The 20,164-nt window shown below is 41.2% G+C and overlaps 1 protein-coding gene across 5 annotated transcripts in view; it reads left to right on the forward strand.

The window, feature by feature from the left end:
* The window catches only part of itpkb (inositol-trisphosphate 3-kinase B), a 33,767-nt gene that overhangs the window by 10,026 nt on the left and 3,577 nt on the right, over nt 1-20,164 (forward strand). For 2 of the 5 annotated variants that reach the window (XM_058613288.1, XM_058613286.1), the window contains exons 2-11: nt 4,025-4,224; nt 4,847-5,000; nt 5,095-5,385; nt 5,857-6,834; nt 16,620-16,723; nt 17,010-17,043; nt 17,190-17,365; nt 17,777-17,981; nt 19,440-19,541; nt 19,881-19,952. In XM_058613288.1, the coding sequence (XP_058469271.1) occupies nt 4,178-4,224; nt 4,847-5,000; nt 5,095-5,385; nt 5,857-6,834; nt 16,620-16,723; nt 17,010-17,043; nt 17,190-17,365; nt 17,777-17,981; nt 19,440-19,541; nt 19,881-19,952 (2,163 nt within the window). In that variant the 5' untranslated portion in view covers nt 4,025-4,177. Of the gene's footprint in view, nt 1-3,739; nt 3,915-4,006; nt 4,225-4,846; nt 5,001-5,094; nt 5,386-5,856; nt 6,835-16,619; nt 16,724-17,009; nt 17,044-17,189; nt 17,366-17,776; nt 17,982-19,439; nt 19,542-19,880; nt 19,953-20,164 lie in introns of those variants that run through there. The other 3 variants (XM_058613289.1, XM_058613290.1, XM_058613287.1) reach the window with 3 other exon arrangements.

Raw genomic sequence — 20,164 nt, forward strand, 5'->3', positions numbered from 1 at the left:
TCTCTGTGGTGCACATGGAAAGTAGTCCTCCCTCCTCATCCACGTACATGTTTAATTAAAGTCAGGGGGGATTCAACTGCATTTATTTCCAATAATCTCGTGTGGGGTTGTTTTGGCTGCAGCTCCTTTGCAGCAGACTGTATGCAAAACTTCAATTATGTCGACGAGCTGAAACTCAAACATTGACTTTTTAAATAACTGACACTCAGGTTTTTCCAGATTTTCCGCAAATTCTCTCCCGAGCTGAACAAATGTTTGCGCCTGTTTGACTCCGGGCAGAATTAATTATTTATATTATATTATTATCTTCAATCTACATGAAAGAAAATGAGTCCATATTGGCAAGAAGTTGCAGCAAGCCAATATTTGCACCATGTTCTCACTTAAGATTATTAGATTGCATCATTTAAAAAAAAAAAAATTAAATATCATTCTCATTACAGAATAGGACTTGTGGTCAATAAAAAGCAAGCAACTTTTGTACATTATGATTCAGGGGTCAGCTTGTTTTGTGCAAAATCTACATTATAATTCAGCGCTCATGTAAGCGAAATACAGAATGTGCTCATATTGAAGCTGCAGTCTAATTTTTGGCATTTTATTCTACATGTATTACATTTATATCAGTCAAATTGTTGATTAATTAGAATATAGTTATAGTTCGTAGCTGCAGATACATACATACTAATACTAAAATCTTTACTATTCATGTCCCTTTCCCTCACTGAGCCTGAATTTTAGTTTTTAGTTTTGAGTCCTGCAATTTTGTTATGATATTTACAGTTTTGTGTTGCAGTTTTCATATACAGTTCATCGTATGTCACATAATAGAGTGTCCAGAAATACTGTTAAGGAGGTTTACATGCTATAAGTAAAACAAACACCCATGTGTTGAGTTTGATTTCTGACAGACCTGATTACATTTACACAAAAACTAATCTAGACTAATCCTGCAAACGGACATACTGTATATCATGTCTCACTCTTAACATAATACAACAAAAGGTATTTCCCTTTAATCGTCTCATCGCCTTAGTCAACAGTCGGCTTACTTAAAATGTAACTTTTTTTGTTGCCATGGTTTATTTTTCACCAGTGAACTATACGTAGGTTTAATGCCCACTTGTGTAGGCAAGTGGACTGTTTGAATACTCACTCAGTCCCACTCAATCTGACATTATAGGCTGCACTTATTCCAGTCAGTATCTACATAGCTACATTTTGTTCCTTATTATTTATTATTGAGGAGTATATGGCATATTAACACTGTGCAAAGTCATGGTCAGACTGATGCTTGGCTTCTCTGTGTCATGGCTGTTTCTAATGGGTGCTAGTATCTTAAAGGGAGACGCACACACACACACACGCTTCGTGTTTTCTTCACACTGCACCTGTTTAAGCTTCTGTGGGGTAATGTGTGTCTTCTATGTTTTTTTTTCTCCTACTGTCTCATAACCTTCATTAGAATAGTCAGACAAAAACTGGATAATAACATTTGGGACAAACTGTCTCGAAGCTGTTCAAATAGACATTTGCTTAACACATTTTAATATTATATTTTGTATCTGTATGATTATAATTTCTCTCTGGGTAAACAGGACTTTTTTTGGCACATGAAAAGTTCCCTTTAGCACGCAGACGAAAACACGTTTTTGTGATGAAGCCACCAGTGTGCAACAGGCAGCGGGAACTTGCGTCTTTGTGCTGCTGAGCCATTTCACAGAAAGTAAATCCACTACTTCTGCATGAAGGATTCAGTATAGACAACTAATCCAAAAAAAAAAGCCTTTAAACACCCCTCTTTCCTCTTCACTCTTCATTCTGTCACCCAGCTCTCTCAGTTCACTCCTTCCCTCTCTCTTAAGGCTTCCTCGTCCTCTGTGGGCCTCTGTGTTGTTTTATAAAAAATCTTCAGTGGATGTTTGTGTCTAATCAACATAGAGAAGTGATTATTCACTGTGAAAGAGGCTGCGCTGGTGGTTAGCGAGCCACTCGAGACTCAAGCCATTCAGATTGTTTCCTGCCTCTTTCTAACTGCGTCACTCCCCCCAACTAGGAAATCCCATGTTTACATTGCTCTCCACGGACTAATGTCTTCACTTTAATCAAAATACATCTCTGGGCAGTGACTGGAAGCTCACCACACACAGGCTACTTTTGCTGGAGCTAAACGTTTGCTATGAGCTCGAGCTGTGGACTGAAAAGAATTTGAAAACACAGGGAGCTTCCATCAGTTTAGCTGATTTCTATGCAGACCATGCTGCGTCACTCACATCCATGTATATACCGTGTATCCGCTGAGAGTCACAGGGGGAGTTGGAGTCTCCACTGACGCTGACATTGGGTGAGAGGCAGAGTTCACGCTGGACAAGTCTCAGGGCCATCATACAGAGATAAACAACCGTTGCACTCATTCATGCTGCATGTGTTTGCACTGTGGCAGGCAGCTGGAGTATTGTGTGTACTCCGATTAGCCAAAACATCCCTAACACTCTTTAAATCTGTCTTTTCTGTCTCTATAACTTGTGACGCAAACCCATAAAACATCAGAGCGAGGATGGAAATGTTCATTACTGCTAGTTGTTGTTTGTATTTGCCAATAACGCTTCATGACGGCACATTCTGACACTGACGTTCTCGTAAAAAGCAAACAAACAGGCGGAACCAAACATGATCCCATGCTGCTTCCCAATGTTATCAAACTGAGAAATGAAATGTTTTTCCCATGGTCTAAAGTGTTTCTTGATTTTTCACAGCTCTGTATGGAGGTACAAATCCTTTGATTGTGATGGTTACATCTTAAATGACAATTAAGCAGCAGTTGGAGTCTTTAACGATTAACGCTTAAGTATTCGAGACTCAACCTTCAAAGCAGTTTTTGTAAAAATGAGCCGTTTCTGCAAGTGATGAACAGACTGTTCTCGCAGCATTTGCATAGTTCAACACAACTTGTTAGCAAATCTTCCTCTACTTCTTTCGGCTTCTCCCTTTAGGGCTCGCCACAGCGGATCATACGCAACATAAACAAATAAAACACGAATCCGGGTCAACGCCTGCATTTAACTGAAAGCCCGAAAGCATCGCTTTACAATAAACATTTCACAGAAGCATGTTCTCGAGTATTGACTTGACTAAGTTTTGGTTCCCGAATGTGACTGATGAGAAACTAACCTCCTCCACTGTTAAAATAGAAAGCCCAGTATTTGATTGTTCTTGAAACCAAGCTCTCCTGGTTATGTTTTAAGTGTTGCAAAAAAAGAGAAGTGGAAATTCAGTGGCTCTAACCCCTTTTTAATCAGCATCACTTATTAAAGAGTTTCCACAGATCAGCTGTAGTTTTATCTTCCTTCTTCCTCGCCTGTGTTAAATTCTGCTGCCTCTTTTTTTTCATCTGTTTGCCCCCACCCACCTCTCTGCCTCCTTGCTTCATGCCTTAGTCAATTTTCTTGCACCCTTTTCCATGTGACCTGCCTCCTTCATTTTCTCCCAGAAAGAATGTTGCCTTGAAGTTATTGAATTTGCAGACTGAAGCAAACAAGCACAGTTTGAGAAGAGCGCTTGGCGACTGTCATGTTGTGCCTGAACAAAGTCGTGTTGGTGATTGTTTAAACAAGATTAGGGGAAATGTTCATTTAGTTAAATATATTTAAAAAAAAAAAAAAAAAAACCTCTCTCAAGAGGTTTCAGAGTCAGTCTGGTGTAGAATTACCAGTCGAGTAGTTGGATAGGAAGGAAGACAATGTCCACGGAGAGGACTAAACACTGGGCTGTGTTATGAAACAGCTGTTTGATTCAAAATCCCTGCTTTTAGGGAAAATTGGTTGAAAAGAAGGAAAAGTTTTTATGCTGGGTGGAACTTTGCCGTACTAATTTTTATTTTCTTCCAATCCCTCTCTGCCACACTTTATTTTTTGGTAATTTCTTTATTTCTTGGTCTAACCCTAAACCTCCAACATCTTTCATTTTATGCTCCATCTAATCACTCTTATGATAATTTTTCTTACAGATGCTTTTCATTTTTCAGTGCTCGGCTCAGATCGTGTGTCAGTGTGAAGCGACTGCTCTTGCCTGAATGTGGAGGAAGCAGTGAAGGCTCTTCTCTAGCCCTCCCTGCAGCTTTCGGGGGAGTAATTCAGATGTGTACCCAGCACTCAAAGCCCCTGGCCTGGCTGCGGGGATGGCAGCCTCTGCCCTGAACCTGAACAGCCTTGGAGTCATGAACAGGTCAGCTGATTCAAGACTTCACTGTTTTCCTGGAGAGGTTTAGTTAAAGCAGTTTAATTCTTGATATATCACAGTGCAATGTTATAAATACAAAGTTGTATTGATGAGTTATAGTACAAACAAATGTTGAATAAAATGTCTGCTTAGCAGCATTTTTTTTCTTTCAATCTGTAATTGAAGTTTATGATGTTTTTTCATAATTCATAAAAAAAAGTGGATCAACCTTAAAGCTGAGTAGTAACTTTTGTCGATGTTATTACTCTGCCTCTGTTTGGTCTTCGAGACCAGAAATGACGTGACGTTCTTTGTATACTGCGTCTTAGGTTTGATACAATACTATCAAACCTGGCGGAGGGAGCGTTTGTGTGTATACAGCAGCAGCAGCAATGGCTGGGGACAAGAAGCATTTATCTACAGCGTTGGCAATGTTGCTGTGGCCTCCTTTAGTTGTGAGGTAAAACAAATAACTTGCTGTGTGCAGTGCAGGAATGTTACATGACAACAGGAGAACTAAACTCGCGTGTCGTGCAGAACAGAGGTGACGTGGAGTGGCGTTGTGAGAAGCCTTTTGTACCAATGGTTTGATTTTGACCGACAAAAATCTCTTCTCTCCTCTCCTCAGCAGCAGTAATCAGTTCCACACCCCACCGGGCTCCTCTAGCACCACCACCAGAACTAGAACCAACTCCGCTGTCCGACCTGTGCTACCGGTGCCAGATCGGAGCACCTACTGCCAGTTACTGGGTGGAGGTCTTTACAGCCCAACCAGCCCCAAGGTAACTAGATTTAGTTTTAAAGCCCTAATGGGAATTCCATTAAGTATTAAGTGAGTTTTGAAGTGCGGCTAATAATGTCTTACTCCTTTTCCAGACGAGTCCAACATCTGTTGGTCAAACCTTTGTGTTCCCCCCTTCGTCCTTGCTCTGCCCAAGCCCCGCCCCTCGCACTCGCTCCCCCTCCCCTTCCCCACGAAGCCCGGAGCTCCTAGGAGTCAATGTGGGTCAGCGGGTCAGACGTTTGAGCTCGCCCAGTGGCGAAGACAGCGGGGAAGGAGACAGCCAGGAGGAGAGGGGAGGAGAGACAGGGGAGGGGTGGAGGCGAGATGAGAGGAGACGCCAGGCGCAGCTGCTGCAGATTCACAGGGAGCTGCAGAACGTCGAGGTTGTGGCTCCCATCATCTCTACTTCTTTTTTGTCCCTGTCTTAGTGCAACTATCCAGTGTGGGTCTTTATCTAAAAAGGCAATCACTGAATCACAAGTGATTAATTGAAATGAACCAAAATTCAGCTGTCACTCATCTAACACCAACAGAACAGATACGATTAAATCAGAGATTGTACACATCAGAGTTATATATGAGAATGTGATTAATGTGTCAGGGATTGGTAGATAATTGCATGGTAATACAATAGTTAATCAGATTAATTCTAATTATGTGTTTGTTATATTCCTTATACATTCTGTTGAAGGCCAGCTTACACTAGTACGAGTAGAACACTTGAAATAATCACACACACTAAGTGTGTAGCTTAACCATGTGTTCATTTTTCCAAATCACTTTATTGCCAAACAAGGGAAATTGTCTGTAACTTTAAGCTGTGTTTGGACATTAATTATCTGTGTGTCTTTCAGGTCAGAGGAAAAGTTGGTATTTTTGAGGCTCACATTTCCGGGATTCGTGCCCAGGTGCTTAACAGCGAGATCCAACGCAGCCCCCGATCTCCAAGACGATCAATAAACCAAAACCCTTCGCATCCCAGCCAAGAGAAAACAGCTCTTACATGCTTAATGACCCAACCACAGCAGAGCCAAGTTCCCTCCGTTTTCCAAAATGGGAGAGACGGGACAGAAATAACATTACTAGAGAGGACAAACGGAGGAAGGAGTGAAGGCGAGGAGGACAGCAGCGCCGCTTCAATGAACTCGGAGAATAAGACTCTGGTCGGTCAAAATGGCAGCCATTCAGAAACGGCAATGCAAAGTCTGTGTTTAGACGGGACGTTTGTTGTCCAGGGTTCCCTCGACAAGTCAGATGCAAATGTGAAAACAGACAGGGAGAAAAACGAGGGCGAAAAGCTGAGGGAGAAGGAGGGAGGAAGAGACAGATGGGAGACTGAAAACAAACAGATTCTGGGAGGCAAAAAAAATTGGACAGAGAGCGAGGTGAAAGAGGAGAAAGAGAACCAGCTGTGCTCCCAGATACTCCAGATAGAGGAGATCAGGTTGGAGGCAAACACAGAAACACCTGCCATGTGTCACACACAGAACAGTGAGAGCTCCCAGTGTTTGCTGGACGTGACCGATCAGACCTCCAACCATTGTCCCTCCATCCCTTCAGTCATAATAACTGATCATGGACAGGACAGTCAGCTTCAGACTTCTGAAGGCCTTGGCTCAGACCAGGGGCTATACTGCATTCCTAGCCCCGGCTCCAGTCCTGTCACTGGGCCTAACTCGTCCTTGCGCTCCCTCAGGAAGCTGTCGTCGTCCTCCGCCTCATCGGCCGGTTTCTCCTCGTCTTGGGAAGAGTCGGAGGAGGATATTTCCAGTGATACCGAGAAAGGGGAGCAGCTTCTCAACCCTGGGCTCCTCAGTTCTCAGCAGAAAGCAGTAAGTGGAGTGTGTCTGCGTCTGTGTGTTTAGAAGAACCTTAATCATATTTAAGAAAAGGCACTTTTGGAACTGCATTTGCATGCATGGTTTAGTGCATGCACATGCACTAAACCATGCAGAATTTATGCTTCTTTTACAAATAATCAGTGAAAATCATTTGTCTCTGCTACATATTGCTCTTCAAATAGTGTCTGTGTGTGTGTGTTGAGTGTTTGAATGTGCCTGTGCATGTTACTGGGTGCTCCTGTGTCAGATTGGCCTGAGCTCACTCCCTGAGTAATGGTTGACATTCACAGCAACAAAGCTAGCTCTGTGCCCCGACCTGTGTGCCTGCGTGTGTGTGTGTGAGCGGGTGGGTGGGTAAAGTGAGGGTGTGTGATGGAAAAGGGGGACAAGCAAAATAATTCTGCCAGTCACACACACTTAGACTTTGCCTGTGTTTGGATGCTGTTCAAAGAGGTTTGTGAGTGTGTGTGTGTGTGGGTGGTTGGATGTGTTTTTATTTGTAGCCAGCATAAGTTCACGAGGCCATCTTACTGCAGCTTTGAAACATGATTTCATGCAGGATTGTGTAACTGATTTTGTACTTGTGTCTAAATATTTCAGAAAAATCCCCAAAAAAGTGTCCGTCTTTGTGACTTGTTGTGACCGGGTCTATATGGAAATGAAGTGCTCATGTTTACTTTACACTATAGATCTGCTGAGTCACTGTGAATCTTGTCTAAGCTTTAAAACGTTCTGACCCCACACTCGAGGCAGGATTTGCATATATTTTTGAGACATGGTGTTTTGAGGATAGCTTGATTTTTGAGCAGCAGCAGCAGAGGAAACTGAAATACTCTTTTCATGTCCCATTCATCATTTTTTACAAAGTGGCTGCAGCTTTCCTGCACATTTAATAAAATACCAAACCAAAGCCCCAGCTCTACCAGGTGATAGAGATTACAAACTATGTGTTCAAGTGACTTTGGCTGGTGGATTTGAATACTGTTTTTATTGCTCTTTGCATATTTCCAGGCCTCTTTTTTTCTTTGCTGTATCCAGGAGGCACAAGCTCCTGATGGAACTGCAGCTCACCGAGGGACAGAGTTGTTTAATGGTTTTCTGTCAGGATTTCCCCCCTCATCATAGCACATAGATGTCAAACATGTTAGTTATTCATGTTCCTGTCTGCGGCTTGTCATGGTTCCTTGATCCGTACAGAATAAGAACCTGGTGGATGTGTGCAAGAGGCAAACGTGCAGAAACACATATGGCATGCTTACTCGTGTGGGAGGTATGTAGGAGAGAGGAGAGGGCGAGAGAGAAGAGGAGTGATACTGAGAGAGGAAGACGAGAACACATCGAGTCTAACAGTAAGACAGAGCAGGGGGACGTAGCTCTACACGTGCAGCGTCCAGACATGTCTTCTTCATCTCTTCTCATGGCTTTAACAGTCCGGTCCCTGCACTTTTAAAGACATTTGTCATTCTGTGAGACTTTTAAAACATTCACAAAGAAAAACACAGATGTCATAGTGTAGTTCGGGTGCTATTTATAGAAAAGATAAAAAAAAAAAAAAAAATAGCAATAAATGTGCAAGAAATGGAAAATGTAACTGCAGACGTGCTGACGGTTTGTCTTGCATTTGCACGGATTTTACCATTCTGTTACTTTTTTTAGCGTTTGGAGTGTATGAAGTAATTTTTAAAAGTGTACATGTTTAAGTGGTAGAGGCTGGGAAGTGAACAGAGCCATATGTAGACAGTATTTGGTGAATCTTTTGACTGTTTGGCATTCCTCCAAGGTTAGAAGGCATGCATGTGCTGCCAGTCTTTTCCTCGTTGTAGTAAATTGGCAGCAGAAGGACACCTGCAATAGATTGGCATCTGTTGTTTTTCTACTTCTTCGTTTTCTTCTTCTTCCTCCTTTCCTTCTTCTGAAATGTCAGTAAACTGCTGTGGAATGAGATGCAGAATGAACAAGTTTGTTTTTCCTGTTTAATTTATTGCTAAGCTTCCACACCCACACACACACACACACACACATCACAGAGATGCAATTAACTTTTTGTATAATGTTACATGTAGATGTAAGCCAATAAAGAACTTTTGCACAGTTAAAGTGCATGAAGCTTTATCACCTTATTGGTTACATTGCAGTTTTATGTACAGTTTTTTTTAATACTTTTTATTCAGATTTTTTCTTGGCTACAGTTTTCTTTATATTCAAATCGGCTTCACTTGGGATTTTATATTACCTTTATTTCTATCTTCATTTAAATTTAAATGAAAAAAATTGTATCTTGTTTTTAACACAATAGGGGTGTGTCGCAATTTTAATTTCACCGACAATGTACCTTCTCGTGTGACAAATGAACAAATCTTGAATCTTGAAATTAAAGTTGATGCGTATAAATAATTAGGAAAAACCACAAGTAAACCAAAAGAAGTGCTGTATGTAAGAACAACTGAACAAATCTTTGTCCAATGTACTTTTCTAATAAATTACAGTCACCAATTAAACATTAAACATTAAGCATTCGCTGGTTTCAGCTCCATATGCAGTTATTTTCTACATTTTATATCACAATTCATTTCAAATGTTTGTATGTTGGACCACAATTGCAATTTATGGAAATCACTTATTATTATTTTTCAAATTTTCAAAAGTAAACAGTAACTTTTTGCACTCTACAGCACTATGTTTAATATCTAGTTGCAGTTACCCCTATGTTGCTGCCCTTAGGTTTAAGTCCAGCATCATGTTTCAGAGCCAGATTGACAAGAGAAACTAGTTAGTTAGTGGAGCAGAAGCTGCAGTGGAACGGAAGTGGGGCAGGATTTATGAAGTTCACTCTATAAATGATGCAGATGGTGTGTTGTTGTTACGCATGTTCTCTTCACTGTAAGTAAAGCCGTGGATGTGTTACCTTGTTGGACGCATTCCAATAATGTCATTGTTCTTGAAAGGACGCATCCGTTAAATAAACGGCTGCGTTTATATAAACAGATGCGTCTCTTGGAATGAAGATTCCCCCCAACGCAGTCGGATACACACACACCCTGGACACACCGCAACATCACGTTTGCTTTTCACAAAACGATACACAACCGCGTACGCACAGACACAACACGGACAAACAAGACCGTCCACACCACACAGACACGACTTGTCCTCGGCTCAGTGACTCACATCCCTTTTTTAGGAGCCGACATAAAAGCACCTATTTTCCAGCTTTAGTTGAACTTTTGAAAGAAACTCATTTCCTAGATAAGAGTTAGTTTTTGTGTTGGACTAAAAGTCATTACTGTAACACAAGTGGGTCAGCACCAAATATCATCACAAACACACAGACCCGTGTATGCACACACACAATGAGACGTGCACACAGTTGCACACACATTAACACACGCACACACACACACACAGCATTTGTACTGCAGTGGAAAATCTTCACTACCACAGCGCCAAGTTGCCTAGCAACTTTGTGACGTCAAAACGAGTTTCCCTCTCACAGCTGTGTGTGTGTGTGTGAGTGAGAGAGAGAGAGCGCAAGACAGAAAGTCTTTAGGTTTATGGGTGTGTGTCTTACTCTTGTTTGTGTGTGTGTGTGTGTGTGTGTGTGTGGACTGTGAAAGGGGAAACACCGGTCAATTCTTTATTTGGGGTTTTCTGTGTGATGTCGCATGTGCTGTGCTCGAGTTGCCCCGGCCACTGAGGAGTGAGGCAGCGTGACGTTACTGAAGCTGACACTTTGGCTCAAAGAGAACCTTTTAGTACTGGATCCAGTGCAGAAGTGATGTGTGGTTTCTCTTGGTTTCAGAGCTGTCAGACTCATTCACAGGGGAAGCCTTGATGTGATATATGAATGCAAACAGAAACGTGCAGTAATCACGGGTGTGCAGCTCGGAGTCTAGATGTCCGTTAACTTGTCATATTAACTCTGACATGTTTATAGGTCACTGCTGCTTAGTAAGAAAGTTAAATTGTCTCAGAGTGGATGCTCTTTTCTCTAGTGTTCTCTTCGATGTTCCATTGTGACCTAAATTAGGAAACAACTCTTTCTTATCAGACTACACTTTTTAGTTACAACATAACTGAACCGCCACATCACAAACATTTAACCACCCTTTTTTTCTTTTCTTTCTTTCTTTCTTTGAGGTGTCGCTTTTTCACGCCTTTTGTGTAGCTAAGGCAGTTCTGCAAGGCTAATTTTCCACTGGTCAGTCTTTGGTTGCTAAGAGTTTCATCATGCACTCGCCAAGTATTTTTGTTTCGCCTGCATCACCCTCCTTGAAGTTTAATTTTGTCTCAGTGTGTGTGTGTTTGTGTTTTGAATGTGTGTCAGTCCTAACTTTGCAGACTCAGACTTTTGCAGTATTTGTATCTGCATGGGGACCTTGTGGTGAGCGATACCAGGCTTGTTGTTTCCTCAGTGCTTCTCTGTCGAAAACATCAGCATGCATCAGTGTTTCCCCTGCCTGTTCACGTTACACATTTATTTGTAACCTAGAGTTACCCTTTGGCCAAGTTTTTTTTTTTCTCCTGTTACCATTCTCACCACTTTCAGCCTCACCTTCACTCCCTCCTGCGTACAGACGAGTGATACGCAATGACCATGTTTAAACCACATTGTCATGCATTTTCAGCATTTAACATGTTTGTGACACCCCACTCCTTTTTTTATTAATACATATAATAATGACATAACATGACCAGTAACAAGTCATTTTAATGCATGTTTAACTAAATCAGTTAAATGTGTGTGCTGAAAAATAACCCCACGATGCTCATTCACCTCTGTGCTTCTTTTTTCATCTGTGCTATTTTGTTGTTTACAGAGGGCAAGGCCCTTTTTTCACTCGTTCTTTTGTTTGTAGTCAGCGGCGGATATGGAAAATACTGTCGCTGAGGCAAGCGGCAACCCCCCCCACTTCCTGTCTGCAAGAAGTTCCTTCGCTTACCATTTCCCCCCTCCCTCTCTCTCTCTCTCTCTCTCTCTTTCTCTTTCTCTCTCTTTCTCTCTCTCTCTCTCTCTTTCTCTCAGTGGAATCTTCAGTGTTTTTCCTGATCTCCTCTTGTCATCCAGCTCATCTGGGGATAGAGATAGGAGCGAGAAACAGCGAGACACACAGAGAGAGAGAGAAAGACTGCTGAAATGCACTGAGCCAAAAAAACGTCCAGGTGGTTTCCACCATTTTAAAAATGTAAACTTACTTTTAAATAAATTGAAAGGTGACTGCCGACACCACATATAAAGCTGGGTCCAAACCACATGTTTTGGGGAATCATGTTGTGGCAGTAACTCCCATTTTTTTCCCCCTTTGGCTGCCCGAGTATAGTGTAAAATAAACAACAGCACTCAAACAGAGACAATAAACTCACCAAATAAAAGCAAGACATAAGTAGTGATGATCATATAGCGATTTTCAGGTGTGTTTAAAAACACTAAAACTCCACAGTTTACAGGACTATTGTATAAGTAAGAATCTTTCCTACAAGGCTGTTTATCAGAAAACTATGACTGAAGTTATGGTGCACAATTTAGATTAGTGCTAAAATGTGCAAATTCATTAATCAATAGACATTCATTACTAAGAAAAGTAATTTTAATTTAGTTGTACCCCAGTCTTGATAGAGTTTCACAATATAGACATACCACATTTATTAGACCGCCTGTCATAAAAACACACAATGTTTTAGAAATCTTTCAAAAACTTGTTTACAACTAAAAATGTTATTATTTTATTTGGAAAATAACAAACTGAAATTTAAGTCGGCTCACTGAGCTTCTTCTCTGAGAAGTCAGCAATGAATCAAGCGTAACATTCAACCACTCAAACTAAAACTTTTCTCTTCAGGAATGCAAGTAAATTACTTATAACTATTTGTTTCAGTTTTTTTTGCAAAAAAATTAATTGGGAAAATTCATTAAAACACAATAATTATTATATTATATTATATTTAGCATTAAAAACATCATTTTGATTAAAGAGCTTCTACATAATGGTGTATTAACATAAATGCCCTAAATTACCAATGCTGTTAATTTAGGGCAGCTGTGGCTTTGGGTGGTGGTCTAATAAATTTGTTAAGCACTGCTTATTAGCTATAAAAACAACTTTCTGAACAGTTTGATTTTAGTGACAAGTTGGACACAAGCAAGTCCAAATGTCCTACTTTTAATTCTCCCCCACAGTTTCATGATTTGTATTGCATTTGTGTCACTTTCCTCATTTATATTTCCTCTATTGTCCCAAAAGTGTTTTTTTTTTTTTGTAAAACAGCAAATATTTCACACGCAGTTCATCTCCCTTTTGCACAAACCCCGCACACGTCCTCATGCGGACACATTCTTGCAAATGGTTTTTCCCAGGCTATCAAATACGACAGGTACATCTGCCCACTGTGAAAAGACGCACATGCGCGTAAAACCACATGCAGAGTATGTCCAGACCTTTGTCACGTGTGTGTTTGGTTTTAAAAAACGTCAGATGTGATGTGCTGTTTCACACAGCGGTGGTGAAACAGAGGCTGACGACGCATCAGCCGCTTGGCTTCTTCCACAATCTGTGTCTCGCACACGTTACACACACGACAAAGGTTTGCACAATCGCTGACAAAATACACAAAACATTCATACGAAGAGAAACACGTTCAAAAGGTACCTTTCTTATTTATTTTATTTTCCCAGAATGTGGTGTGTATTCACACTTAACACCCACTCATGTGCGCACACACACACACACACACACACAGACACACACAGCTCCATCCGTGACTTTCACAAAGTTGTGACCTGTGTGCAAAGATTTGCATACCCAGATTGTGTTTGTCCTCTGTTTTGCCTATCAAATCATCAACAATTGTTTGTCTCTGCACACACACACAAGCATGGAAATCGTGTGGGACTCGGCGATGGGCGTGTGTTTGGCCAAGGTTTCGGGACAGAGTTTGAGCTGCACAGATAAACCAGATAAACGGTGAATTAGGTGAATTAGTAAACTCCTCGGCTGAGAGAGAACCCACCGGCCACGATGTGGTCCTCGTGGCTGTATTCGCTGATGAGTGTTGTTGTGTCAGTCGGAGCCATCTTTATCTTTGCCCTCATCCACCTCCGCACCAGCCACCTCCAGGTACCGTCACCTCTGCTGCTGCTGCTAAGGCTTGCAATTACTCTCTCGGGTTTTTATACTAGAGGGAGAAATGACTACTTAGGCATTACAGACTATTCGAGGCGATTTATGACACTTATGATACTTATTTATATAATTTACGCATACATTTGTTCTTGCAAACTTGATCAGTGGTGCTCAGTCTCTAAAACTTATTTTCTTCCATCCAAAAGTTTAGTTTTAGTTCATGTATTCAATATTAAGTTTAGAAATACTTTTTGTAGGTGTTCACTGTAGTGCAGACACGACATACAGATTGGAGAGACAGAACATACATATGGTTCTTTCAAAAAAAAGAAATCTGCATCATATCAGCGTTGATTTCAAAACATCAGCCATAGAAAAATCAGTACACCTCCTATTTTATCTCAATCTAGTCCTTGTTTAGTCATGTTTGACAGCTTTACTCTTCGGCTCATTTTATTGAGCTATAATAACGCTGGCAATATCAGCGTTTGTGATAGTTGAAAGCCTTCAGTGTTTTCTTTTTAGTGTCAGAGACAAACCCACCCTCCGTTTCTTTTGTCCTCGGTTCCTCTGGTTGGATTTTAATGTCTCTACAAACTCAAGGCAATGGCTGTTATTACTTACACTTGAGGCAGTCCAGACGTTTGTCTTACTTTCACTCTCTCTGGCCCTCCTCGTCTCTCTCTCGGTCTCTGTCACACACACACACACACACACACACACAGTGACTATAAGGAAATAAGTAAATGTTAGAAGGATTAAAGTGTGGGTTGATGGAGAAAAGTACAGGCCGGGGCCACTTGTCAAGATGTAGCCTGATACTTTTATTTAGAAGAGGAATGAAAAATGTGTCTTCCTGGTGGCCAAAGTCAAAGCTTAATCTGTTATTTGTGTTTAAAGTTCATGTTGTTTAACATATGTTGTTAATGTAATACCTGTTGTCTCTTTCTTAGTAAGTTACAGAATCATTTCACAGGACTTATTCCAAGTTGGTTGTGCTGTGTGGATTGTTGTTGCAATTTAAAGGCATATCCTAGTACGGCTGATGAAATCCCGGGGCTTGCTGTTCTCTGAGAGCCATTTCAGCCAAAGTACCTTGGAATTATTTTTCCAACATGTGATCTGCACACGTGTGTATTTTTTTTCCTCCCTCTCCTCCACTGGGGCAGAGAAAAAACCCTCATGTGTCTCTTCTCCCGTGAATGTGTGTGTGTAGCCATAGATAGTCACGCTATCAGCTGATCCAGATGATGTGACAAGGGTAATACATTTCTCCTTCTATGGTCCTCTGGTTTCTTATCTCCTCTCCTTTAACTTGAGGTCCCTTTTTATGTACACCGCGACTCCTTTTCATATTTTTAGTAACTGCTGCATCTACAGGTCGCTACTAGTGCCGTTTGTACCCACCTGAAAGGCCTCAGGCATAACTGATGGTTGTTTTGTTTTTTTAAAATATATTTCTCGGTAATAGTTTGATTTATCGCTCGTTCGCCGAGCTGTTGAAACAAGCAGCGAAAGTAGCACATGCTGTAATCACTTTGCATTTACTTACAAAGGGATAAGAGTGATATATGTAAAGACAATCGAGTGACAACAGACGGGTGGTCCATTTAAAGACGAGTTACTGGCCTTGTCAGATGTGTGTTTAACAAGCTGGAGCTATTCTATGGTTAAATATTACGTTTATGTAACTGATGAAGAAAAAAAAAAGTATTTTCCATGTCAAAGATGAGATGGAGAGGAGGAGAAATGGACAATGGGCTTCATTTTGTGGCCAGTGAGAGGAAAGTCAGAGTTTTTTTTTTTTCGTTTTTTTTTATGAATGAGTGAGTGTGTTTGTTTGTTTGTGTGGCAGGAGTTCGGTAGGTCAATGTGTCCCTGCCAGGGACAGGGAGAGAAACAGGCTGTCTGTTTGTGTGTGTGGGAGCATTTGAGCAGATGTCTTTCTCCCTCTCTCTCTGTGTGTGTGTGTGTGTGTTACCAGGGGAAACCCTAGCTTGATCCTCCAGAGTTCAGTTAAAAACAGTTCTGAAACAACTTAAATAACAGACGGGGATAGATTAAAGACGACTGCGTCACCAGGGCCAGGGATGCTCCACTAAGTGTGTGTTTGTGTGTGTACTTGTTTTTCTTACTTATTTAGGACCTTTTTCTGGCATAACAACACCTGACCTTTTCAGGACCAGTACCATCCTATCCTCATTTCGGAGGATAGGATGGTTAGGTTAAAACTAGGGTTAGACATAAATATTCAAAAAACATCATACCAATCAAATTAGCCCAATAAATGTCAGACGATCAAATTCTGAATATTTTAAACTCCAGTCTATTGTGATTTTAAACTCTATGGTAAAAACAAAACAAGTCCTTTTATATTATTAATGAATATTGCCCTGCATTATGTATACTTAAGTATTTATTTATAAGTCAGATCGTCATTGCATCATTCAACAACGTTATTTCATATCACTGGTTTTTGTCATATCTTGCAGCCCCTCTGCACATGGCAAGGTGTTGATGCACTTGGCTTAATTCATATTTCACAAAGCATTCATAAACACTTGCATGGAGCTAATGATTCATTGATGTTAAATGATAGTAGATCACATCCCGGTCATCCCGTATCATCGCTTGTGTTGTGTTCTTTTGTGTTTGCAGCACAAGTCTTGGAAGAAGATTAAGAACATGGTCCACTGGTCTCCGTTTGTCATGTCCTTCAAGAAGAAATATCCTTGGATACAACTGGCCGGGCACGCAGGCATGTGGACACACAGACGCACAAATTACAAATGTCAAAATATTACAAACGGCAACGGCCGTCCTCTCAGTTACACTGTGGAAATAAAGATGGGGCTGAGAAAACACAGCAAGTAGGTAGTTGGACGATGTTTGGGCATGGAATTTATTTATAGTGTCTAATTCCCTATTTATAATCTTACCCTACAGTGTGATGAGACACACAATCTGATAATTGCTGGCTAGATTTTGCATAATGTTTGGGGGGCTTTGTGGTGTAAACAGAGCAATGTCTTCTTATTTTCCAGGGAGCTTCAAGGCAGGAGCCAATGGCCGCATTTTAAAAGTAAGATCATTCACACTTTTTTTCCTTTTGACTCTTCTTCAACAAAGACTCTTTTCAGATACTGAATCAGCACTGAAGTCGTGAAGTTAAGTTTTTGGTGACTCAAAGTTTTACAAAGTCGCTAAGTTGCTGATGCTATCCTTTAGAAACACTGTGACTGCGAGCAGCGCTGCTTGTCCCTTCTGATGAGGGATGTGCTGCGTCCGTATGTCCCGGGTTACCATGGAGACGTGGAGAAGGACGGCCAAAAGTACAACCAGATGGAGGATCTGCTGGCCGAGTTTGACTTTCCGTGTGTGATGGACTGTAAGATGGGAGTGAGGTGAGGCAGAGACCCATCACATGACAGAATAGTCTTCTAGTTACTGTATTTGTCTCAACTATTTGGTCTTAAAGGAGGCAAAGATGTTGTCCTTAAGTCCAGGACATGAACTTAAGTCGGGTGACTTGACTAAGATCTGAGCAATGATGACTCAGACTTGGACAAGAACACCGACTGCATTTAGACTCAAAGGTTTTTTGTTCGTTTTTCGTGATAAACCATAGTATAGTCATATGGTATTGAAACATTGCTGTGTTAATGTTGCTCAGACTCTTTGGTGAGTCAAGTCCTTGAGACTCGAAACACCAAAAATATGTGTAATAATCCCCCATCTACAATATGTGCAAATGGCTTCACTGTGGTTTTACCATATGATTGGCTAAATCATCCTCCCTGCTTTTCTCCTACCAGAACATATCTGGAGGAGGAGCTGACCAAGGCTCGTAAGAAGCCCTCTCCAAGACCTGACATGTACCAGAAAATGGTGGAGGTTGATCCCGAGGCGCCTTCATCAGAGGAGAACGAGCAGAAGGCGGTGACCAAACCTCGATACATGCAGTGGAGGGAAACCATAAGCTCAACAGCCACGCTGGGATTTAGGATAGAAGGAGTCAAGGTGAGGCCTACAAAGAGAGTGTGTGTGTGTGGCTGTCCTTCCCCTTCTTTCTTGTAGTATTTAGAGTGTGTGTGTGTGTGTGTGTGTATCCTTCAGGGGCATGATCTAACTTCCTGTTTTGACCAGAAACTTCCTCTAAGTATATGTTTGTGCATGAGTTCCTTTGTCGTACATGCGGCCTGTGTGTGGCAGCTCTTTAGGGATCGGCATCTGGCTCTGACAGTGACACACACACACACACACACACACCCACACACACACACAAATCTCTCTCTGTGTCTTTATTTGAGGGCTGTGGCTATATAAGGACATTCACGGCCTCCTGGAGATCTGTTGCCATGACACTTGAGGTTATCCCCAGAACCGAAGACGTGTGTGTGTGTTTGTGTGTACTCATTTGTGTGTCCTCATAGGGACCTTTTCTGGCATAAACACTGACCTTGTCAGGACCAGTAGTCCTCATGGATACCCAAAGCTTGGTCCTAATGAGGCAGAACCACATTTCTGTGCCTCTGGTTACAGTTGTGGTTACGATGTGAATAGCGTTTTTAATCTTAAAGATTATTTAGGCAGTGTCCCAACAAAAATAGATGCACAAACCTCTGTGTGTGTGAGAGAGAAATAAAGAAAGAAAGAAAAGGGGAGACGACTGTAGCTGTGCTCAGACTTGAACCATAAAGGGAAACAAACTTTTCCTTTGTTGCCTGGCAGCCAGCAGAATAAGAGCTAACTTATTTCACTGTGAACAAACCAGCTGGTTGGCTACCACTGCTCTCATGCAGTGGTATGGTACTAACAATTCTAAACTGTTTCCCTACTATTTCTGTTTCTGCTTTGCCAGATGTAGACACTTTATTTAATACGGTTTATTGTCGTTATTTCCGTTTTGTGAGTTTGAGGCCTTGTTCCCACCAGGACACCTGCGACAGAGCCACACACCCAGTGGTGTATGCTGTTGTACGCCGAGGCCCACATGTGAAAGACATGGCAGTAAAAATACAATGAATAATGAACAAATGCGCTGTTAGTTATGTAATTATTACCATACTCATAGTCCCAAGAATTCACTTGTTCTGACCTATAAACAGATTTGTACAGTCAAGTGACCGCAGAAATGACATGTTTGTCAGAATCAAGGATTTTATGACTCTGGTCGGTGTGGTCAAAGACCTTTCCCTGCTTTAAAGCTCTAAAAATAAATGTCCCTCTCTGCTTCCTCTCCTCCCACCATTGTTTTTTTTAAATCTGCTTTTCTTGTCAATTTTCTCCTCTGTGCCTTCTCCTTCCTCACATCCTCCTGTTTTCTGCCTCCACCCCATCCTTCCTTTTGTACAAGGAGCCGGGTATTTGTTGCTATTTAGGTTTAAAATGTGAATATAAATACAAATTACCAATGTCAATATACTCTCATGGTCATTTCTCTCACTAATAAGGATCTCTTTCTTATTTCATCTGCAGAAGGAGGATGGGTCAGTGAACAGAGATTTTAAGAAGACAAAGACAAGAGAGCAAGTTACTTTGGCTTTTGATGACTTTGTTAAAGGAAATAAGGACACACTGGTGAGTGTATGGAACTATGAAGTCATTTCATTAAATGTTCTTTGCTGGTGTGAACAAAGCATTCATTTAAGGATTCAACCATTTATTTTTTGTTAAACACGCTGAGATAAAAGAGTAAAACATGCAGTGATGTGAGGAGGAAATCCTGTCCATTAAGGTTCCAGACCCTTTTAAAAATACTACAAAATTGTACACCCATGCACAATGTGAGCTTTTATTTTGAAATAAATTAAGGGTTTATGTAAATGATGCCACAAGTAAAAAGAAAACATGCTATGTAGACATTCTCGAGGAAGTAAAACAGAATTTTGATGGGTTTTTTTTGTTGCTGTTTTGCAGAATAATTATTTAAGCAGGCTGAAGGAAATTAGAGACACTCTGGAGATCTCCCCATTCTTCAAAACCCACGAGGTAAAGACACACATTGTTATGGTGAATTCACGTGGAATGCAAAGTCATGTTGTGTCATGTTATTTGACATTGACGCTAGAGCTAACAAACAGTTTGCAGGTAGTTTTGCTCTAAATGGGACCATTGACATCATGTGCTAAAGAAAAAGACCTGAAACTCGCGATTGAGACCAGTAACTCCTCAGGAAAATGTTCTCTGCTGGTCCCCTAATG

Source organism: Solea solea, chromosome 17, assembly GCF_958295425.1.
Source record: "Solea solea chromosome 17, fSolSol10.1, whole genome shotgun sequence".
Lineage (NCBI taxonomy): Eukaryota > Metazoa > Chordata > Actinopteri > Pleuronectiformes > Soleidae > Solea > Solea solea.